The 24309-nt window shown below is 49.0% G+C and overlaps 1 protein-coding gene across 1 annotated transcript in view; it reads left to right on the top strand.

The window, feature by feature from the left end:
- Window positions 1–3762: 3762 nt before the first annotated feature.
- Window positions 3763–24309, top strand: part of LOC144162580 (MAM and LDL-receptor class A domain-containing protein 1-like) — a 145595-nt gene continuing 125048 nt past the window's right edge. Inside the window, exon 1 of the mRNA XM_077693173.1 lies at window positions 3763–4282. Coding sequence (XP_077549299.1) covers window positions 3908–4282 — 375 coding nt within the window. The 5' untranslated portion in view covers window positions 3763–3907. The remainder of the gene's footprint in view (window positions 4283–24309) is intronic.

Below are 24309 nucleotides of genomic sequence, written 5' to 3'. Positions count from 1 at the left end.
ATGCTGTCCTCCTCTCTTTACGATCGCCCATTTTCTGTGGAGTTTTTGTGTGACGTCGGGAGGAGCCGACCTTGCAATTGGCTGCGCTACTGCATGGCTCCCCGGCCTTCAGACAGTCAGTCGGGCCAGCGTTTCGTCCGCCGGCCGCTGACAGGTCGTCGCAATTCATTCGCTGAGTTGAAACGAAGCCAGGACACGTTTGTGAATGGAAGAATGTGCCTTTCTTTACTTGGTTAGTTCGTACACTGTATCTAGCTCCAAGTCAAGGTCGCTTCACACAAGCGCTGCACAAGCGCACATGCGATGCTTCGCTGACTGGTACGCCAGTAGGACAATATAAGGCCTCTTGAAGGCGGGAGAAGAGTCAGCGAAGTCAATATAGGTACTAAGGAAATAAAATCAACTGATATTTTTACCGTACAGCGTAAAACTAGGGTGCGGAAAGCACTTTTTTGCGCTGGGCGAACAAGCACAGCGGCCAGCAGCACGACTACGCATCTGCGAAAGCTTTTCCGGCTAAGAAATGCAATTGCTAGACGTGAGATATTGTGGAAACTTGGGGGATGCTTACTGCACTAGCGCAAAACAACAAATAGTCACCTAGGCTGCTTGGAATGCTAAAACTAAATAAAAGTGTAAACTGGTTATACATTATATACCTTATATTTCCAAGGTCGGCAGCGCTCGCCCGTGGCCGAGTGCTTTGGAGCGCTAGGTATACGTCAGCGCAAGTGTTTAGCAAGTCGCAAGTTTGAATCCCCGCGGGTACGTGCTTTTTTTTTATAAGTTAACTTTTCCGTTTTCCGCGATGTTTTCTATACTGCGTACACCTTTTTTGGGCCACAACGTTCATTCCTTCATGAACTAGTTCACGGAACGCGCGCAGGCTGGCACTGGCGCGCTAGCGAGTTCTCGTTGGCGTGTTGTCGTCATAAGCACCGACTGCTTGCGGGCAGTGGGAAGACCAGAATCAGCAGACCCTTGGCCTGGTGCGAACACGCTTTTTACTATACAGGCATGAGTGAGGCAAGCTCCAAATATAGGGGAAAAGCGCATGGCATTTGAGCGTCTGCGGGGACGAGGAGGGCATTCATGCACTGCGTAGGCCTCGGCTAGTGAATGCTACGATTCCAAGCCGTCCTGGGAGGCTTATCTTATGCATTTTACAGCCGACAACATGGCAGAACCGCGGTACGATGATTACTGAGAAATTGAGAATGCCCATCCAACAACGCCATTGGTTGTGTTTTACAGGACCGAAACCGAAACCGAAACTTGTTCGATTGCTAACCTCGGGCATCGTCCAATCACGGTGCCGCCTCCTCCCAACGTCACAGCCTTAGTTTGTGCGGCCGCCGCAAACCGGGCGTGGTAGTTTTTCTTCTTTCGCGGTTTGTAAAATATTTACCGATTTGTCAACCGGATAAAGGATGAAAAATACATGTGCTAATTTGAGCCAGTCTACGCAGTGCAAGCAAAAACGGGAGCTTGACAAATTCACTTCAGTGTCCCTTTAAGCGACGGTTGTTTTTGGCTGTTCTGGCGTGCTTCGCGTCCAGTGCGCGCTTCCTTCGCACGGCTTGAGTAAATTGTTTGACAGCACCTCTTGGGTAACCCGGACGCGACGGAATTAGGTGGTCGTACGCCAAAGATACATTAGGATTCGTTTGCAGGCTGGGAAAACAACATGTAGGGACCACTTACAGGCATCCGGCCGCTAGCGGTACACTACCTTTTGCGCACTGCTTGCCACGAATTGGACCACGTTTCCTAAATTGGTGAATACCAATACGGTTGTGTTTTAACAGGTATTACAAAAGGCGAAAGGAGCAACTGGTTCTAATAACTAGCGATTATAAGAGTTCCCTCAGCTTTTTCACAGTTCTCAAACTTACTGAACTGACTAGTTTAAATCGGTATAAATGGGAATCACTAAGCTCATATTCCGAACTGTTTCGGCGTCCGGGCTAGTGTTGCGCGGTGGTGTAGCCCCGAGCTAGCACATGAGGATGGCTAGGTTCCGCTGTCTCAGCCTTCGATAGACACTCCTCTCCGTTTTCTCAATCTTCCGACTCACGGCCGGCCTACAGTGGCGTCGTCGTCCGCCGCTCCAGTACGGCCGTGGCCGACGCTCCTGCATTCGGGACGCCGCCCCGCAAATTACAGGTAAGCGCCGGCAGAATCTCTGGTTTCGCTCTTTCTAGCGCCGTTCAAGAGACGTCGCATGGGCATTTGTTGTGGTTGTCGTTTAAAGCTTTGCTTTCCAACCACCTGCACAGCGTGGATAGTATCCAATTTTTTTTTTTTGCACAGCACATTTTTTAGTGAAATAAGTAGCCTTAGTATTCAATAGCTCAGAGTGCAGGCCTAATGCACCCGAGCTTCTAGAAACTCTGCGTCGAATTTCCTTGTGGTAGTTGAGGTCGGCCCTCAAACTTTATCTAACAGCTGAATTTGACATGTGACCTTTTCTACAATCCTTTTTATACCTACACAAAACAGAATGCTTCCTGCGCACCTACTTTGCTTCCGATTTATTTATATGTACCTTCAAACTTACTGCCTCGCTATTGAATGCATGTCCCGAAGACTATTTCGCACGTGTTTTCCAAACAGAGGGTATTTACGAACTGTTGTTCGTAAATACCAATTGGCTGAAATAAATTGATTTAAAGTTGACATTTCGGCGTTTCGGTTTGACAAGATTAATAGATAAACAGTACAGATGAGACGCTGAAAGAAGGACGGCTAAAATTGGAGCACCCGCACTCCTATGTGTCTAGCCCACGACCAACTTGTCTAGCCTTACTTCGAAACCCGTCTCGGCTGCGCTGTTTTCACTATTAACTCTCCTAAATATCACCTAATAAGCCGTGTCACTGTATCTTTTCCAGACATGTTGCATATAATTTTGACGAGATGGTGTCTCCTTGTCTTACGTCTCTGTTTTCTGACCTCCGTGGAATTTCGAGGTTTTCTGCGGATTTTCTCGAGCGTTTGTCCTCGGCTGGCTCGCTGACATCACCTCGCCTGGGGAACTTCAAGCGGCAATTCGGATCCGGTTTTCACTTTTACGACAACGGGCCCGTTTTCGCTATCGATACAGGCACTAGGCTTAGCACGCTAAGGAGCAAGAAGCACGGAGAAAGCGGGCGGCGGGCGTTCACTCACTCGGTTCCTAGGGGCAACGTTGGGATTCGTGGCTTCTCGAACCACGGGCACCGGCGCTACGACTATCGGAGTCCGTGATTTCGAGACGGCCTCGAGCGACTCGGATATGCTTGCTGCCACACGGGGAAATACAGACTTCGCTTGCTTAAAGAGCTCCATCTTGCTTCAAGGGCTCATTTTATTGAGACACTTAATTCGACCATCTTGGTGCATTCCTATGGATGTTCCCCTCCGGCATTCTTCTGGACGCGGCCACACGTACTAAAAGGAGGCTCGGTGCCCCGCTTTCAGGACTGGGCGGCCAAACGGGCCAGCCGCAAGCCGGACGCAACCGCGTTGCCGCTCTCTCTCTGCATCACCGTTGATACAATTTTATTCATGAAAACATGCGGCTGCCACTGACGACGACGAAAGCGTGACACACGGGGCAGGAAGCAAACCCTTTTCGTCGCGCTCTCATTTCTGTGCGACTTCTTTGTCTCGTGTCGCGCGCGTCCGGCCCTTTGTCCGGCGCGCGTAGTTTCCACCTGCCGCAAATTAGGAGCTCGTCCCGTCGCGTCACCTGCGAGGTCACTCCATCTGGCCGCGCAACCAGGGGAGCTGGTCCACTCGGCCCGTATTTGTCGCCGCATGGGGAACCTGCACCCAAACCTGCGTGCATGCAGCTCCGGCAGCGCAATTTGTTCCGGCTAACAAACGGAGTACGGTAACGTGCTCGGATAGCGACTGACCAAGAATGTTCGTGCTCATCATCAGCTTCAGCGCCTGCTGCTGCGTGGTGCCGGCTGAAGACCCGGGTTGTGGGTTCGAGGTACCCGGAGATGACGTCACCCAAAGCATAGGAGCCGTCGTGCAGCGGCTCCCGGGAACCGAACAGGCGACCAAGCTACCGAGCAGGGCCACGCATGCCGAAACTTATCGGCGAGTGCAAAATGGAAGTAGCGTCACTGTAACCACGACTGAATTACTGCTGCAGGAGATTGGGACCACTGTGACGTCACTGCTCGAAAACCGGGAATCTGTGGTCCTATCGCTGGCCACTACGGAAGAGTCCACGTCGCCGGTACCCGAGAAGCCGCTGCCCAGTGCCACGTTAGAAAGGGACTTCCTGGTAAGTGCGTGTACCTGGGGTCCAATCAATTCCGAAAGATATACTTAGAGCGAAAACGAGAGAAATCGAAATAAACTACAACCGTTCTATTTCTACCTCAGCAGTATTTAGGTAAGACTCGCTTACACTAACAGCTGTTTTCAGATTCACTTCTTCGATAAATTTAGGCCGCGAATTCACGAGGTTTGCGCAAAAGGCGTGCTCTTGTCATTTAAATATTTTTAGCCGACACTTGCCCATATGAACCAGCCGAGCGGATGTTCTTCTACATAATAACTTGAGTGTTTGAAAATATTTAGAAGCAATATAATATAGCCTAACGCTCAGTGAATATGTGAAAGCTGTTAAATCGTTTGCGCTCATTCTTAAAACTGGTGTTTTTACCGAAACCTTATCTGAAATAAAAGCGATGCGAGTTCATGGAGAATACTTTCCTGCGAACCACAGGTTATCAACAGCTGCGCAGTATGTCATTCCATTCCTTGGCATTCTGACCTTCGGAGCTTGCAACTTGACATCGACGCAGTTCAGCTGTTTTGTTTAACATGACTAACCTTGAAAATACTGAATGCTTGGACATTTTATGCAGATTTCAAGAGTAATCCCTGTCTGTCCGCTCGTTGCGCGCGATGAGTCGCCCCTTTGCCGCATATGCGACAATGCTGTTTTCGAAATGCTGCAAACCCACCCCGGTGGCTCAGTGGCTAAGGCGTTGAGCTGCTGAGCAGGAGGACGTGGGTTCGACTCTCGGCCGCTTTTCTGACGGAGACGAAAAGGAAAAAACACCCGTGCGTACGACATTCCGGCGCACGTTAAAGATCGCCAGGTGGTCAAAATTAATCCGGAGCCCTCCGCCACGGCGCGCCTCAACGCCTGAGTTGCGTCGACGCGTTAAACCCTACAATCAATCAATCAATCAATCAATCAATCAATCAATCAATCAATCAATCAATCAATCAATCAATCAATCAATCAATCAATCAATCAATCAATCAATCAATCAATCAATCAATCAATCAATCAAACGCTGCAAGGCCTCCATATTTTGATTTTACACTCGGTATGTTATTCATAAAAAGGTTTTCCCAGAGGTGTATTGTGTCGCTGGAGTGTCGGCTTTATTGGGGCTCGGTGTATAAAGAGGTATGTCATTGAGGACCCGTTGGTTACCAAACTTTATTATGTGACGTCTTTTTGACAGCAGAAAATTATCTTCCCAATAGAGCATGTCCGTAAGGCGGGACGCTGACTCTAAAAGGGTCTCGGGTATGCCGCTGGTTAAATTCACGACGCGATGAGATCATGAATGACCCTATCGAAATAGATCGGACTGCTGATGATCGAAGCGATGATCGCTGAAACGATGACTCGCTGCCTCGGTGGCCGGCGGCACTTAGACGATGACGGTCCTTTCCAAGCAAACGCAAAACGTACAAAATGTACACTTTATTTGCACTACGTATTCACAACTCTGAAAGCTCATGATCTCATAAAAGAGGTCGGACAAGGATCGCGTCGAGCGAGACACGCCACTCTCAACCTCTCCTCTTAAAAACATCCAACTCTTCGGATTTACCACCAAAACCCCACCACAAAATAACGTCGCAATTTGAGAGTCAGGATGGCTCATTGATTAATCTACACTAGGTCACTCATCGGCCACAGTGGCCAACAATGCTAGGTGGGTACAAAATAGTCACGTGACCTTCTTTCTTACTCTTGTACCGAAACCCGAAGGTTTTACGCAAAACACAAATATACAACAAAATAAAAACCAACTAAACAAAAGCAAAGTTGTCGAAAGCCATCGGCTACCGGGCGGCTCGTCTTAAAGTATTGTACATACCATGCGCGCTTATAATTGTGCCCCGCACCGCCAAAATTCCGTTGCTTTGTAAGCGCGTCGAGCACATAACAATGCCTGGTCGCTTGCCCATTGACGCATCCCGGCCACCGAGGCGCCAGTGCCAGACGTGGAGCGAATGGTAGCTTCGCCGAGTAGCTTTGAGCAGTGCAACTGTCGTAGACGGTACGTCTGGTGCCTTCTTCCTATCGTTGACCCTTTGACTGACTTTCAGCTCCCGTCCGCTTCGGTCTTTCTCATGGCGGTAATCGCGGTCGTCAAAAATTTCAACGGTCCCCCTCCGCCGGTCTCCAGTCGAACTAGAGGAAAGCCTCCTTCAAAAGCTTACATCGCTTTAAGTATTCTGGGGAGACCGACGCATTTGTATACGTCCTCACCCGGCCCGCTCGTCCGGTGACCACGAAAGCGTCACGAACGAAAAAGAAGACTCCGCGGTTTCTCCTCACGCCCCTAGCACCCACGTCACCTCGGCCGGTGTGAAAACAAACGGTATAGGCAAACACGCTACACCAAAAGAAAGATTCTGAGTTGCCGGGCGGTATTAATTAAGTGAGGTGCGCGAACTTAACACCGCTGCTTCGGGGTTCGGTGTAGGCATCTATTAAACGCCATAAAGCTTTCGTATTTTATATGACCTCTTACATGACCACTCAAAAATGCATTTATTTGCAGAGCATTAGTGTGAAGGAGTGTTGTGGAATTTAAAGAGACTTCCTGCACTGTGCTTCATCAGACTACTGAAAATGCCATGAAGGGTGTTCATTTAAAGACATTGGGGCATAGAGTTTTATACTAATATATACTAGAGAAAAATCTGGCGCCACTGTCTCGGGCAGCTGCGCTTCGGCGAGCGTTCCGTCATGTACTGAGCAGGCACGTTCCACTTGTCCTTGGCATGGCTCACGAACAGGCTGAAAAGTTGGCTCTGGCTGCAAAAAAGGAACAATATTACTATAGGAGGTTCATAAAATTTGTTTGGTCATTATAAAATTGAACCTCCAAACATAATAATTTGTCAGTGATTATGTAGAAGCTTCATGCACGATGAACACGAACATTTTTTTACCTTTTTTGTTGATCGTGGCTTCGAGATACGAAAGAAGCCATATAGCTAGCTAAGCCAAGTAGGTGAGGAACGTCCCTAGCAGTAACGGTGCCATCCATGGTGGCCAGCGACTGCAGCGACAGATTTCCCTCTAGTGTATATTAGTATGAAACTCTATGCTTGGGGCCGTAGAGTCTCTTACAATATACACTAGAGAAGAATCTGGCGCTAGCGTCTATGCGGCTCACATCAAGGCCGTCTGTGTCGTCAAGGCCCGCCATTATACATTGCGCTCGCCTTAGTTTCATCATTGGCTTGGATTGAAACGTTTTAGTGACCGCCAATTTAAACAAAGTGCCACAAAAACGCGAAGAATAGTGTGCAATTATGTAAGTGGAAAATAAAAACAGGCTGTTTTAAAACTAAGGAGAAAGGAAGTAAAACGTATTTTTGTCAGAACGGTTGTGCCTGCTATTCCGCATGCCAGGGTTGTAGTTACGAACAAGTTTATTATTTGCTGGGGAAAACTCATTAGAGACTCTGATTTTATTAATTTTACCATTATTGCAAATGATAAGTTGCTTGAAGAGTTTGGAAAGTTCTTTGAGCGTGCCTACTAAGACGTTGCCTTCGTGGTGAAACGGTGCACCGACCGCCAACTAGTTTAACAAAAAAAACGTGGCGTTAAAGAGTCGTGCACGATGACAAGATCGGACGTATACAAGCGCCCCTACCTGTAGTATCCCCGTGGTCGTATCTTGTCTTCGTCGAAGTACGTTTTAGATGCGAAGCATCTCTTGCTCTCGGCTCCGTCGTCCGTCGTCCGTCCTTCCGCACCTCTCTCCGTGCACTATAAAAAAAAAGAAATAGTTCGCGTCGCCAGGTTTCGATCCCACGACTCTGGCCGCAACGGGAGGAACGTGGCGCTCTTCACACTACGGTACGAAACCGCTTTTTTTTTCTTTAATACATGGAAATTTTAGAGAGAAGTCAGCCGAGACATTGACACACAATATAAACACTAACAGACAGCAAAGGGTATGCACGTCAGTCTAACAATGGTCGGCACCAATTCAAAACTCAGGCAAGCAAACGCACGCATCCAAAAGATGCAGCCACTCTGGTGGATCACTCTGCGCAACATAAACGCGAGGGGAGCAACTGCTACGAACGCGCCTTATGTCCTTGACTCGTTCAAAGTACGTCAAGAAGCTACTGATACAACGAAGGCACGCAAATCTGAACGTCAACGGAAACGACGAACTGAAAACTTCAGAGGAGGATGTTGAATTTCCCGTGGGAAAGCTGTGGCGGGAAGCGCCACGCGCCTTGCAGCTCAACCAGAGAAGAGGACGAAGAGGGCGGGCAGCGGGGTAGGAGCTTGACCACGCAATAAAGAAAGACGAGAACCAGGAGGTGTTCGTTCAGGTAACGCCGGTGTCGGTCTCTTCATTGTCTCTACATTTCTCTACATTTCTCTGTCTCTACTTGGGGGTTTACACTATGTTCTCATTCGTGCTTCGATAAATAAAACAACATAACGGCAACACAATGGAACCTACACGGAACCGCTATGATGCTTCGCATCCTCATCATGGTTCCCCACGGGAAGATGGTGTAATTTTAAGTGCGAATGCACTTTATAAGCGACCCTGAATTCCGTTGACCGCCGTCCGTCCACATAGCAACAGCTGCGGGTGCGCGCGCTCCTCGTCTTCCTTGGCAACGGGGGGAGATGGGCGCGCGCTGCCTGGCCGCTGACATGGCACATACCCACGTGGGGGATTGGCCAGGAATCGGGCGTGAGAAGGGCTAATGCACCCGCTTAAAGGAGTACTGACACGAAATTTCAAAGCTGAGATCCGCTCTAGCAATCAAGTACAACGACAACACAAATAGGTGTCTGTGCATGACACATACCCACGTGGGGGATTGGCCAGGAATCGGGCGTGAGAAGGACTAATGCACCCGCTTAAAGGAGTACTGACACGAAATTTCAAAGCTGAGATCCGCTCTAGCAATCAAGTACAACGACAACACAAATAGGTGTCTGTGAATAAATGCATCTTTCTTTCTTTGTAGTTGTGTGTGTTTGTGTGATCTCTCTTTCGCGAACATTACCGAACCGCGCAAATTCAACTCGTGCATTCGCACTTTCACATTCTTCCCCTCGGGGAAATGCGGGGAAATTTGTTTGTTTATTCTTTTCGTCGACTGCAAATTTCGTGGTGGCATACTACCGGCTCAGTCATGCGTCTTTCGACTGCGGCATGAGCAATGTCGGGTGCGATCACGCACTGCCTGCTGTTTTACCGAAAACGGCTACCACAGAACAGGGAGCACTTCGGCTTCCTTGTAGCTCGTAGACGTGTAATACATAGTGAAGAATGCAAATCCCAAAATCGGTTAAGAATCCAATTTTCATGTCAAGCCCTAGCCAAAAAGGGGAGGTCTTCCCATGAACCCCCACGACGACATGGCTTACAAGGCGCAGTTTCCTCTCTAGTATACTTACTAAGAAACTCTATGTTTGGGCCCTTCCTACTTTCTTATCATGCTACTTATATGACCTGGAACAATGACTTTCCAATATCATGTGGGTGTAGCAGCGCCCCAAATTTACTAGATGGGCTCTATGTATGGCACGTCTGATAATACATTCTATTGACTATTGGCACTTTGGACGGCCTGAAAATACTTTTACTTTGTTCATTTTCTCACGTTAAGATTGCTTTCTAGGGTTATCACTGCCTGCATAACGAGGCGCTTGGGGTAAAGGGCCTCTGCAACAATTCCGATAAGCGCTTTCACTCTTTCGTTCACGCCTGGAAGCACTACGAAAGTTATGGTTATCGGTAGCACTGTGTGGTACGGCGGGATTTGATCGTCGCAGCAGATACGCCTTCCGTTTCTGATTTGCTTTTGTGGCTTCTGTTTTAAAGTGGCTTTCGAATGCGTTCATTGCTGCGACTTAACGAAAGCCGGCCAATAGTCGTTACACCGCTCTAACAAGAAATTACAGCGGTCGAAGAACGCCAAGACGGGGAAAGACAGAATGATCTATTGAACAAGTTTCTACGTTATCTGCTGGTTATAGAGCAGTGGTCTTTTGGCTGAGGTGCTTTGCGACCCCCTAATCTAGGAACTGGATGGGATAGTTTACCGCGTTTAGGAGATTTCCTTTAAGTTCTAAGCCAAGTACGCTGGCCTTCATTTACATCAGGAACAAATTTAGAGGAACATATTAGTTTTCGATCAACTGACTGTTCCTTCTGTTGTTTTTAAAGCACAACATAACAAGGTCTGCCCAATCAGGAGACCTTGCGTTTTTCTCTGTAATCGAATCCGACTTTCAATGAATCCACTGCCACCTGGTGCGCCTTAGGCAATACTGAATAACTTAACGCCTTGGCCTTTGGTACATATATTCCAAATATCTTTCTATTTAAGCGTCCAGCCTTCGGAAACCTTGCACGAAATGATAATGTTTCCTCTTAACAGGATATGCAGGGTGTCCCAGCTATCATGCACCAAGATTTAAAAAAAGAGGATAGGCGTAACTCGAGGAAAACCAAGTGCATATTGTTTGCAGTACTGTGGAGAACTGGGCAGCAATTTTTTCCCAAAGAGACCTAACTAATTGATTGTAATTATTATCTGACTCGAGAAGTAGTGTCTTAATCATTTAAGTGTCAATGAGGCATTTGTAGGTACTCAAGAGGGACATCTAACTGCGGTATTTTCAGCGACGAACTAATTGCGTACTCATTTATTCTGATTGATAAAGAAAACCCTCGAAATATAAAAAAATACCACGTGATGGCACCTCCGCGCATATCGTAAAGCAATGCCCTCAAACAGGCTGTCTTTGAGTTAGCCAGAATGAAAGAAACAATGAAAGAAAGAATAAATCGCGACCGGGTTTGTGCCTTATCTGCACACGTGCCCCGCGAATTTTTTTGTTGCTTCTCCTTCCAGGCATGCCATTATCAATGTGATGCATTGTCTCTTCAGGCGGGTGACAGGCGAAGCAGTTGCTTTCAATTAGCTTATTAGGGGACGCTGCTTTACAATGCACGCGGAAGCGCCGTCACATGGTATTTTTCATATTTCGCGGGTTTTCTTTATCCGTCATAATAAATGAGTACCCATGCTTTGTCGCCAAAAATACCGCAGTTAGAAGCCCCTCGTGAGTACCTACAAGTGCCTCATTGACACTTCATTGATTAGGACAGTAATTCTAGAGTTAGAGAACTAATTGCAATTCATTTATAGGTATCACTAACAAAAAATACTGTCTGCTTCTCCACAGTACTGCGAACATTACGCTCTAGGTTTTCTTCGAGTAACGCCAGTGCTCTTTTTTTAAATCTTGGTGCATGATAGCTGGGACACCCTGTATACTCCCTTAGCTCTCCTTTTCAAACCTACTCATATTCTACTGCCAATTATGACGTTTTCATTCACTGTACTGTTCCTTCCCACTCGGCGATGATATAGACAAAGTTAGGCGTCGACTCGGTCATTCGGTTCTTATCACTTAGCCATTATGCGCTAACCACGTCAGAGCCCCAGAAGGTGCTGCAGAAAAGAGTGCTAATTTCCACGAGCCCCCGTATGGTCGGGCTTTACGGGGGTATTTCATTCATTCATGTCAGCCTAAACTCTTGACGTGTCTGTCATCCCTACGAACTATGTCCGTCGGGAGGAGCAGAGAAAGCACAACCACCCATTTTCCAGAGCTCCGAGCTCCTGAGTATCCCAGCTATTCGCATCGTCCTGACAGTCAATATCCGCCATCGTCGCTTTAAAGGCCATCCAGCTATGATTAGGAAGCTGGGTCTTTTTTTTTTAGGGTACAGGCGACAAAAGTCTCCATCTTGCCGAGTCTTTGGCTAGCACTTTGTCAATTTTCGCTGAGGAATTCTTTTCGTGATCCTTGATTCCTTTTATTGCGGTTTCAGTTTCCTGAGGCCGTGATGTTGCTCTCACCGCTGTTGATATTTCTTGGGGAGACATGCGGATGTTTAAAGAAACCTGTGCTTATGTATGTCGGCGTCGCCAGCCTCAGGAGAACAGTGCCAAGGACTGGTTCCGCAGCCAGAGTGCCAGCAACCATACACGACGTGGACAAACTCAAAAAAGGTCCGCTTGGGCATTCAGTTGAAAGCATGATAGAAAAAGACACCAATTTGTTGTGGAGAACATGTCCTTAGATATGCTTCTATTGCCTTGAGTTTGCCATTTAATGATAATTGCGGGTGAAATTGTCGTGTGGTCAGGTGTGGTTTCCCGCTCAGGCTAGTGAAGCTCAACTCTGGTCGCTATCGAGGGTTCGTTTCTGAGATTGGGAGAGTTGAGTTCGAGGGCATGCAGTCAGAGTTTCGTCGTGAATCGGAGTCAGGGGATCTCTGTCGGCTACTTTCTGCATGAAGTCTCGTCCATTAATGCTTTATCTACGCAGATTCAGTGAAGAGAGCTGAGATATTTAATGGCATGTTCTCCAGCTTTTATTTTTTTTGTTTATTTATAAAATAGAGGAGGCATTGTGTGGGGCGGGTGGCATGTTATCAATAATGACAAAAAATGGTTCACATCAGGCTTACCACCACACCTAACATGATACTTACAATGGGTTACCAAAGTAGGCTATTAAACTAGAGGAGCCCCCAGAAAAAGAGAAAAACAACAGGTAGAAGAGCACAACACTGAAAGAAATCAAATGACCCATACAATAGAGGAAGAAAAAGGATGAGCTCCAAATCATTGTTACATTGGTAAACAAACGTTGATGTCAATAAAATTTGTCGCATGAAGGGCGCAAAAGGTAAATTGTTCCACTCGAGACCGTCCGCGAAACAAACAAAAACTTCACGATTTCTTGTGGAGAAATATGGAGACAACCCAAGCGCATGTGAAGGACGAACACCCCGAGTTAACACGGGACTAATGTAGAGATCGAATATAGTGAGAAGTTCCACTACACTAATTGATAGAAAATTTCGGCAGCGAGATTTACTTCTTTGCCCTAATTTTGGAGCAGCATTTCTTACAATTAACGCAGACATGGAATCGGTTCGCCCGTGCTTGCCGTAAATATAGTGGTCTGGTTATCCAGAAATTTTCTCAAGAGAACCAATGTTCATTTTCTTCCGGAGATTTCGAAATGCACGAGCGTTTTCAAGTTTTGCTCTTTTATTACTAGTGTATGCTAAGTACGAACGTTTTGAGGGTGCATCCGTGAGTTTGTGTCGCAATAAGCCATTCTTAGACAAAGTGGCAACGCATACATTGTTGATACTAGTGTCGAATTTAAGGTAATATTTGGTGGTTTGTCACAAAAATATTACAAATTTTCAGCGGGTGTTTCTTCCTAGTAATACGAAGAATTTCTTAACTTTCGATTTGCATGTCAGACATTCTCCTCGAAGAAAACATGTTGTCTAATGCGGAATTCAAGGCAAGCTGATTTTCGATGCCATTAATTTCATTCAAAAGGGTGCAGTCGTCTGCAAAAAGGCGCGTTTATATGGTGTTATTTGCTACATTACCGATGACATTACAAAGATTAGAAACATTAAAATCCTAGCACAGTTGCCCGGTCGATGCCAGATGTGAATTGAGGAGCTTCAGACGTACTTCTGTTATCGACATATGTGGTAGTCCAAGCAATCAGGACGGTTAAACGCCCATTTGTTGTATCTTTTCGATTAGTTTGTTATGCAAAACAGGATAAAACGTTGTGCTTACATATAAAAAACTGGTTCACATATTCTGCGTTTTCGAAAACCCAAGAGAACCGGTGGACAACTGTAACTAATTGTATGGGGGTCGGGAACTCAATGAGAAACACATGCTAGAACGGAGAGGGGATTAGATGCGCATCCAATCCAAAAAAATTGCGTTATGAACGTGGCAACGATATGCTCAACAACCTACAAAACGATGTTGCAGATGCAGCTCTGTAGCTGTGAATTAAGAAAGTGTCGGATTTGGGGTAATAGATGCAACACGAGCAATACTAAAATGAGATAGCAAAGTGGTCGATTGAATGGAAGACTGAAATAAAATTAAATCTGTGTTCCTCTCCGGAGTGAAAGCTGTCGGACGTGCAGAGCTGTAATTTGCCATAATGCGCTGTGGCGCCGTTATCCGCTCACTGCTACCACCCATCACGCTCTTCACCTCCCTGTCTCACTCAACTCTTGATGAATCGAAGAGAGGTTTGCTTAATGCAATTTAAATTTCCCGCCTTCGCACTGCTCGCATGCCTGCCTGGAAAAGCGTGAGGGGTATCTTGTAAGTACCGGTGCCTTACGGCGCACTCTAGAACGCGTCCTTTTTGGAGGCCACTTTTTTAGCTTACTATTGTAAAAACCAACCTAATGGGCGTTCCTATCAAATGTGCGCGGATGATGTCGGTTATATACACAGATTTTTTCCTGAAATCTTCCTGCAGTTTTCTGTGAGCTAAACCACGGGGAGATGTATTACAAGCGCCAGCGGTTCAAGAGATTCTAACCGTTATATATATATATATATATATATATATATATATATATATATATATATATATATATATATATATACAGAAAGATAGGGCAGCAGTCTACAACGCCAAAGGAGGCATAGGGGTGTGGTTAGGCTCCTATGCCTCCTTTGGCGTTGTAGACTGCTGCCCTATCTTTCTGTATTTCCTCAACGAGCCCCTCATTTCCTTACTATATATATATATACATATATACATATATATATATACCGCTCGCTTACGAGCCCTCGGTCTGGGTCCGTTAAGCCGTAACGCCTTGGGGCTCTACTTGGGTCCGCTATCTCGCTGCGCCGCCTGATTCCGGCAGTCACTTGGCAGCTGTTACAGTGAACGAGCTACGACTACAAGGCGGGTACCTAAAGAAAGGCGGGGTGCTCACCTCAGTTGCACCGTAGCACAGATGAAATGCGTTCAGCGGTATACTGCAATCGAGCTCCTGTGTGGACGTGCTTTTATTCGCACTAGCATATCTAAAACACTGCCGTGCGCGGCTATGCTAACATCACGACAGGCAGATACTGCGTCACACGTTCCTAACTGGTGATATGAAAATACGCTTTGTAATTAAAGTTATTCGCCATGACTTGGACGGGTCAATTTCAAGCAATTGTAGGAAATTTCGGTAACGCTTTCTCGCAGTTTAATGTAGTTCCAGAATATTTTTGGTTCACTCCGTATTAAGTTTAAACACTCAAAGAATGCATATGCTCAGCAGTACAAGCTGGAAACCTGGGACTAATGGCCACGAAAGCCTGGTACAGGTCCCAGCCCCTTCGCAGCACGTGCATTTTTAAACGGAGGAAACATTGCGCTACATGCATTTTGTAGAGATAAAATACAGATTAAGCATCTCGAAACAAACACACGGAAATGATAGCACGCATTCGTCAAGTTACACAGTACAGAAAAAGCAAAGTAAAAACGCAGTACAGGCTTGCTAACAGTCTTAGCTGTACATGCAGTGATCGACTGTGCAGTTCAGTTTTCGGGGATCGCTTTTTCCTTGAAAGAGGCACACGCTGCCCCCCATCATATCGGGCGACTTCCACCTCACGGTCATTCATTCGACTGTCATCAGCTGCGATTTAATCGGTATATAGCAGAGCATCGTAGACTTCTTGGTGGGGGTAGTTGGTACCTCTAGGAACCTTGTTGCAGCGTCGACGTACCAATCCTATGTTGCCGTTCTTCAATGAGCATCCGCAATGCCGTCGATCAAGCGCCCTTCATCACACCCGCCGCTGTGGCAGCGGCCGCCACGCAAGCAGCTCCCGCCACTCGGGAAAACTACGGCTAAAGAAGCTAGTGGCTTGAATTGCCCTCGACGGGTTAGGCCCAACCGTCGATTCAGAGGTTGTAAGTTCGTTTTGTAGGGCTGTGGTGTCCCAATAGGGCCCTAATTTTCGCTTCCAGGGGACGAGGAACTGTTTATGAAGACGAGGAGAAAAAATGGCTGACGAGTGCTATACTGCCTATTGCGAAATTTGTGCGCAGTGAGAGCTGCTGTCTTCTGGGTCGCGGCGCTCAGCTGCTGCGTCTCAGGAGAGAGAGAGAGAGAGAGAGAGAGAGAGAGAGAGAGAGAGAGAGAGAGAGAGAGAGAGAGAGAGAGAGAGAGAGAGAGAGAGAGAGAGAGAGAGAGAGAGAGAGAGAGAAGGGAGGCAGGGAAGGAGGGAGGGAGAGAAAGAGAGAGCGAGAGAGAAAGAGAGAGAGGTAAATAAACTGTATTGCGATGCGTAGTTAGGAGGTGGCAGTGACCGGCAGTTGCAGCTTGCCGGTGACCAAGGCAGCCCGTTTCGTCACTATTCTGCATCTGCGGGTCGGAGCTACCCAGCGCCGCCTCCCATTGCTCGGTGGTGCGGATAATGGGAAGGGATCTTTGGTATAAGCCCACATGGTATGAATTATGGAGTATTTCAAGCAACATGCGGGCTAGTTGGGGGGTTCATACAGGCTGGGGTGAATTAGGCGCAGTTTGGCGCGGCAGGGCAAAGTGTTTGAATTAGGTGCCATAAGCGTTCTTCAGAGTGAGAGAGGGTAGGGTCAGCTGGCGGAAATAGGCGGCGGGCGAGGTGGTAAAGCTCAGTTATTTCCGGATAGCTAAGCAAGTTGTCTCGAGCTGATCGTGCTCCGTGTAAAGGGACGAGGCTTGGGCCTGCTCGGACAGTGAGTTCTGGAGCTGCTTCGTCGGCTGCCTCATTGCACCCCAGTCCTGTATGGGCAGGAGACCAGATAAGCTCCACGGCGTCTGTAGGTGATTTTAAACAAAAATGTGGAGCGCCTGAGGAGAGATGGTACCTCTGGCAAAGTTTTGAATGGTCATTTTTGAATCAGCGATGATGATTGTGGGGTTGGCCGTAAGGTGATTGCCGCTTTCTCCGCCGTTTCCGGATGACGGTGCGTATTGTGGGGGATCTTAGGGGTGGGGAATGAATGAATGAATGAATGTGCTTTATATAAAGTAAGCACGAAGCCCTTTGGGGGGAAAGGAGGTAAGTAGGGAGGGAATGAAGAGGGATCCCACTAAAGTTCATTGCTGGATCATAGGTCCCTTTATGGGCATCTTTGTTCTTGGGGCCCGCCTAAAAACACATGGTCAGGCCCACTCTATATTGCTTTGTAAAGACCACTCTCTAATGGGTGTCGGCCTGTTGCTCCGAGTAAGGATGCGTTACTTCGGAGTAGCTGTAAGAGCGCGTGAGCGTCAGATGGCAGTGGCCACTTATCAAGCAGGGCGGCTCTGCCCTTGTCGAATGTCGTACAGTGCCATAATAAATGATACAGGTTAGGTGTTGTAGCCTGCCTACAAAAAGTACAAGTGGGTGCCGATAAGGGGAAAGTGGCACTGTTATACCATTTTCGGGTTACGTTGGGGGTATATGCCGCGTTTGCGTAGGCCTTGTTAATAAAAATTTCTGTAGTTTGTTCTGAATATTGCTGCCACAGCGTACGCGTCGTGATGCCTGTAGTCTGTCGCGTCTACGTAAAGCGTGGTCGGCTTAATGGGGCATTTCTCAGTCAAGGGCCGTGCTTGCTGTTGCCTGCGTGTCTTGTTATGCACTGGGTTCATATTGCGTGGGAGATGGCGCATTCAGAGGCGCGCGGGACTGCTTGGGGGATGGGAAATTTGGGATCAGCGATTAGCGGAGCTCGAAAATTTAATGTATGCATGATCTGTCGACCAGTGGGTGTTGTCGATAAGCGTTTAAGTGGATTGAGTTTATGGGCCTCCACTATTTCTTCTGTAGTGTTGTAGATGCGCAGCCGTTCCAGTCTGGCAATGGGAGTGCTGTGGGGTAACGGCAATGCCGTCTTGTATATCCGGCAAATGAGACAATTAATTTATGCCAACTCTGCTTGAGAGGGATTGAGGTATGGCAGAGAATACGCAATGCGGCCTATTACAAATGCCTTTATAAGGCGGATTCTCTACGCTTCTTTAAGGCCTCTGTGGCGAGCTGTAATCCTACGTAATATGCCTATGGTTTGAGTTACTTGGGATTCTAATTGCGTTATAAAGGAGTTGTTCGCGCGGTCGCACTGGAGAGTAAGACTTCCAATTTTAATGCTAGGCACCTCCAACACTTCCCCGTTCCCAACGTGAACTTTTATACTGGGAGGCCTTTTTTAACCCGATTTAGCTGGAAGGTCAACAAGTTGTGGTCTATGTGGGGGGCATTCTAATCCGACATTGGCAGCTTCGTCAGCGATGATTCGGGCACCCGTTTGTAGGGTGTCTTCGATTTGGCCGTCGCTGCCCCATGATACCACAGGGTAGTACCTTTGGCGTAGGTGCTGTGTTGTAAATGGGGAACCTGCGCAAGTAGCCGAGGGATGTTTACCAGAGCACGGTTTAAAAGAAGTGGAGACAGAACAGGAGATTAAGTCTCACGCTGCAGAGCTGGCGAATGCACAGCGGGGTGAATTCTGTTATCAGATGCGGGGTAATCTTAGCATGCGTCGCACCCGGGCCATGAAGGCTAAGGCGTTGCGCTGCTGAGCACGAGGTCGCGGGTTCTATTCCCGACCGCGGCGGCCGGTTTTGCGATAAGGGAAAAGCAAAAACGTCCATGTGTACGAGAATACGGCGCACGTTAAAGATACCCAGGTGGCCAAAACTAATCCGTAGCCCTCCACTACAGCGCGCCTCATCGCCTGTGGTGCGTCGGTGCGTTCAACCCCGCAATCAATCAATCAAAAACGGCACATCACCATCGCCTAACACAAATAATCAAGATGTGCATCTCCAATTGCTCCACGACGTAATCATCCACCTTTAATGGTCGATGCAGCGGCCATACTAGCACTAGACCTCACTAAAGCATTTGATAGAGTACCCCACTCACCTATACTTATGCTGTATTCGGGTGGTCGCTCAGATACTCCGACTCGGAGTACGCCGATGTGCCGCTTATTCCAATCCGAGCAAGAGTCACCACAACCGAACGCGTACCCGATCATCGAGCAGCACGCGACCGTGGCGCCGTCGCGCGGCCAACACGGCAACTGCAAACAGCCAGACTGGCCTATGCAGCCTAGGTGTTTCAATAAATTTCGGCCATGGAGGAAAGAAAAGATTAGGAGAGGCCCTGACGTCACATTTGTGAAGCCGAGTCCCGCCATTACTTGAGCCCACGGAGCCCAGCACTCTATCCCATCATCCTTTGCTATCTCCGGTTTGATTTGACTAACATGGCGTCGCCCTGCCCTCCCGCTTCGAAGCGAAAACAGCTTCGTCGCTAATTCCTCGGTGCGATGTCATGTTCTAAGCTGTTGATTTCGCCTTCAATTTGCCTATTCTAACCCTCACCCGAAGTTTCAATCGAAAAACGGCCTTCGTTTTTGTGATAGAAGGACGATTTTTCAGCTCTTAAGCCTGGCAAAGTAGCGTTTGTCGTCGTCATAGCAACAGGCTCGCGGGATGGCGAACGCAGACGACGGGAGCATTGTTTGGGGTGGTACATCACTGCGGTCTTTGCGCGCTACGTCTCAGCAGCGATAAATTTCACTTCACTTCACAACGAAGAAACACACAGTGAGCAAAGAATGAACTGTGGCACTTGCCAACGCTGAGCTGGATAATTAGCTGGAAGTGCTGGATAATGTCCCGGTACGAGACTAGAGCGTCCCGGAAGCTGGGGGTGCCGTGGGTAGAGCCAAAAGAAGGGCCTGCTCGGGTGACAAGAGCTCGAGCTATACGGTGGGCCGCTTCATTGGCTTCTGTTCCCGTGTGGGCCGGGGTCCACAGCAGAGCCACGGGGTGGGGTGGTGTTCTGCGGGAGAGAATTTTGAGGGCGAGTGGGGAGATTAGCCCTGCAGAGAAGCTGCGAATTGCCGACTGAGAATCCTAAAGGACAACTCTGGGTGTGGGAGACTGTCCTAGGGCGAGGGAGATAGCCGCCTCCTCCGCAGCGGTAGCTCATGTTGTATGTATCGTGAGTGCGTCCAAGGGAGGGCTGTCGAGCGATAAAATGACGGTTGTGGCGAAAGCCGGCTTATCGTGGTAGCTAGCTGCGTCGACGTATAAATGATGCTGGGAGGGAGGGAGTGTGCGCTGCAGATGTCTAGCCCTGGCCAGTCGGCGGTCGGCGTGGTGGTGGTGGTGGTGCATATTGCGAGGCAGTGGGCGTACATGCAAGAGTTGGCGTAACGTAGTGGGAATAAGGGAGGCCATAGGTGAGGGGAAAGGGGAGGTAAGGTGGGCCGCTGCGAGAAGGGCGCGGCCGGGATGCGTGCGCGATAGTCTGGCTATCTGGGCTGTGCGGTGGGCTTCGATGATTTCATCGACGGTGTTGTGAATGCCCAGGGCTCGATGAAAGCGCCGCTGCGCCCGGCGTATGAGTTAAGGCCGCCTCCGACGGCGGAGTTTTCAAACTGGCCTAATCTAAAAACGTTGGTCGTAGCGACTGCGCTGGTTTGCAAGCGTAGCGAGGCAGCCACATACCAAACGCCTTAAAAATTTGTCCGTTCTATTCGCCCACATTTGGCCGCCGCAGTTGTAAACAAGTATGCAACATTGTCCATGGGCTCAAGAAAAATGACATCACTTCCTCCACACTTTTCGCAATGCATTGGGATGCTAGGGGCCTCTCTTGAGTATTCTTTCCTCCATGATTTCGGCCTTCCAGATCGGACGCATTAGCTGCAAGCCAAAGTTGCGGACTTATTCCTGCCATTTGAACACAGGAAGCGGTGCGGTGAAGAGTTCGGCGAACTTTTTCGCGTAAACGTGCGAGTCGTCGTCGTCTGAGCTTATGACGTTCTCGGCGTCGATTTCGAGCTGCAGAAGCCGCGGACACGGTTCCCCTACACTCAATAGGCGTCTCCGTTTCCACATGATGCGGAGATGCCTTCAGTAATAGCACCAGAAGCAAAAACGTCGAAATACTCCCACAACAAACCGCTGGCTAGGCCTCAGCGAACGCCACCGACTAGGCAGGCGAGCGGGCGCGCCGCGGCGGCCTGGGTGACGGGGACCCGATCGCCTCCGGATTTCGGCGGCGCTCCCACTTCGGAGTCGGAGCAGTCGGAGGCGCTCGGAGTGGAGTGCGACGCTCTGAGACGACCAACCGAACATGCATCGAGCGCTCGATTTCGACCACCCGAACACCGAGACTCTTTCCGGAGTGCTCCAGAGCGCTCTAAAACGACCACCCGAATACACCATTAGCAACTCGGAATCACTAGCTCCGGGATCCCGCACGTACAATTAAGTCAAAAACCTCTTAAGGGCTCGAACGGCAATATTCCAGATAGGTGACATCGCCTGGGACGCCGTAACTCTTGCCTCTATATTCGTCTCGGGAGAGAGAGAGAGAGAGAGAGAGAGAGACAAAACTTTATTAAACCGAGCTTGTCTTTAGCGTGAGAAGTTGGTGGTCGTTGTTATCAGCCCAACGACGACCGAGGTGGCCCTTGCGATCAGGGAGGTCTGCACCTCCCTGTCGTGGGATGCCAGTGCTTCTCTCCACTGCTCAGCTGTGGTGATTCGGGGATAGGGGTTTTGGGGGCAGGCCCACAGAATGTGGGGTAGGCCCTGGGGCTGTACAGAGGGTGCAGTTCGGGGATGGGACTTGTGTTGGGTGGATTAGGTGCAGGCGAGTTGGGTGTGGGTATGTGTTTGTTTGTATGAGCCTCCAGTCTTGCTCTTGGGCTGTTGTGAGATCCGGGTGCGGGGGTGCTAGCTTTCGGCGGCACAGGCGGTAATGTTCCGTAGCCTAATATCGGTATAGTTAAGAAGACTTTGCCCCAGAGACAGTCTCCTTAACTATACCGATATTACGGAACATTACCGCCTGTGCCGCCGAAAGCTAGCACCCCCGCACCCGGAACTCACAACAGCCCAAGAGCAAGACTGGAGGCTCATACAAACAAACACATACCCACACCCAAAGTGATCGCACGATGAGCGAACGCGCGGCGGGGCGCTCCACTCCGCTGTTATCTCACAGCGCGTGGCCGCCGCCGGAAGAGAGGAGAGAGAAAGAGCTTATTTTGTGCAGTGTTTCTCCTGATAGAATCACAATGGTAGGGCCCTCGAGTCCTGTGATTGCGTTTGCCGAGGTGTTGCTTTCACTGCCCGGTCCGTGCGCCATTTGTGGCATGTGGATGCGGGTTGAGCAGGGTTGCCTCCCATTGGGCCGTGGATCTGTTGTTTGGTGTGATGCCCTTCATGTTCAGATTTTTTGCGGAGTACAACGTCGGGTAGAGTAAATCTTCCGTGTGATCGCAGTGCTGGCAATGCGGCGTTGTGTAGATGTCCGGGTGGTACGGTTGCGGGAACTCGAAGTGTGTTCGTATGAAGCTGTCGGAGTAACACCTCCTCCGTTCTTGTGAGCGAGGGATGTAGAGCCGGAAATCTCCTCCCGAACCTCTGTTCTAGCAGTATTCCTCTACTAAAGGTGGTACGAAATGAAGGGGGTGAAGGCGATCGGCTGGCTCCGTGCTTGGGGCAACCAGCGGGGGTGAACGCCCGGAATAAAGAATCGCGGCCTACGCGTGCGGGGTGACGTTCCCTCCAGGTCTTCCCGCTATGATCCGGAAACCATATGAGCTGTGCAACTTCAGGAGGATTATTCGCAATTATGCGAAAGGCCTGGTGACATACCCTGCCTCTGATAAAATTTCCGCAAGCCTCTTGGGGATCGGTCATTATTATTGCGAGAGGACGGGCAGGGAGGCCAGGGCGACGGCCACCTCTCCCGAGCGAATCTTGATGGATGCCATTGCTGTGGGGTTTACCGCTGGACGAGCAAGCTGCTGCTGTGGTTACACCATTGGTGGGGCGAGCCCCGTCTAAGTAGATTGTAGCAGGGTGGGAGTCCCATGTTTTGGATAAATATTGGGCTTGAAGTGTTCTGCGTGCTTGATCGTCTTCCCGTTGCATGTCTCTAGGTGGGGGGTGACAGGCGTGAATGGGTTGTCTTTTTTTCCCATTTCCCAGGGAATGTCGAACCGATCTTGTACCTTGGTCGTGGTGGTTATGTTCAGTCCGTTTAAGATGGATCTGCCTGTTTCCGTCCTCGTGAGGCACACTCGTTGCCCGATTCTTTGTGCATTTGCGATCGCTTTCGTGGTATTGTGGGCTCGAAGATCCATTAGGCGCTCGTAGACACTGGTAGGCCCAAATATTGTTTGATGCACTTACGGAGAGCTCGCTCTAGTCTGTCCTCCTGAGACGAACACGCTTCACGCGCCTTCGGTGTTTCATCGTCGTCGGCAGCGGCATGCGTCGGCGAGTCTCGGCGGGCCGTGATTACAAGCAGCGCACAACCATCCGGGAACGTGCATCGACCTCATCTTCAGCAACTTTAGGGTTGATCCACTACAACAGCCCTTGACTTTACATTTCACAGACCATAAGGCCGTCATATTCAAAGCGGAACGCCAACTACAGCTCGACTTCCGCTACGTTTAACATGGTGATTGTGCTCAAATAAAGACAAACTCATACCACGTGCAACGTCTCTCTCTCTCTCTCTCTCTCTCTCTCTTTAATGCCTCTTCACTCTAACACCCCCACCCCCCTCCAATAAAATTACACCATCTTCCCGTAGGGGAACTCTGAGTAGTATGTGAAACAGCCATGGGGTAAACGCAATTTCCCATTTCGTAGTTCCGGTAAGTGAAAGGTGTGTAGTTACCATGGAAACCAAACCGTAAATATAACGGTAGCTACGTACTTCAACCTGACGGAAAAGGTGAACTGAAAACTAATCGACCCCAACTTGAATCGACCCCAATCGACCCCAACTTGAAAAACTTGAATCGACCCCATGGCTGCTTCGCATGCTACTCAGGGTTCTCCTTCGGGAAAATGGTGTAATCTGTTTTAAGTGCAATGCACTTCTTAAGCGACCCTGAACCTGCGTCCACCGGCGATGTCCGCGCACGTGGAGATGGGCGCGCGCAGCCTGGCCGCTGACAAGGCACATACCCACGTGGGGGATTGGCCGGGAATCTCCTCGTCTTCCTTGGCAACGGGGGGAGATGGGCGCACGCTGCCTGGCCGCTGACATGACACATACCCACGTGGGGGATTGGCCAAGAATCGGGCGTGAGAAGGGCTAATG

Source organism: Haemaphysalis longicornis, unplaced genomic scaffold, assembly GCF_048455015.1.
Source record: "Haemaphysalis longicornis isolate Haplotype H1 unplaced genomic scaffold, Haemaphysalis longicornis Haplotype H1 scaffold_12, whole genome shotgun sequence".
In the NCBI taxonomy this organism is placed as follows: domain Eukaryota; kingdom Metazoa; phylum Arthropoda; class Arachnida; order Ixodida; family Ixodidae; genus Haemaphysalis; species Haemaphysalis longicornis.
This window is presented reverse-complemented; position numbering and strand designations above follow the sequence as displayed.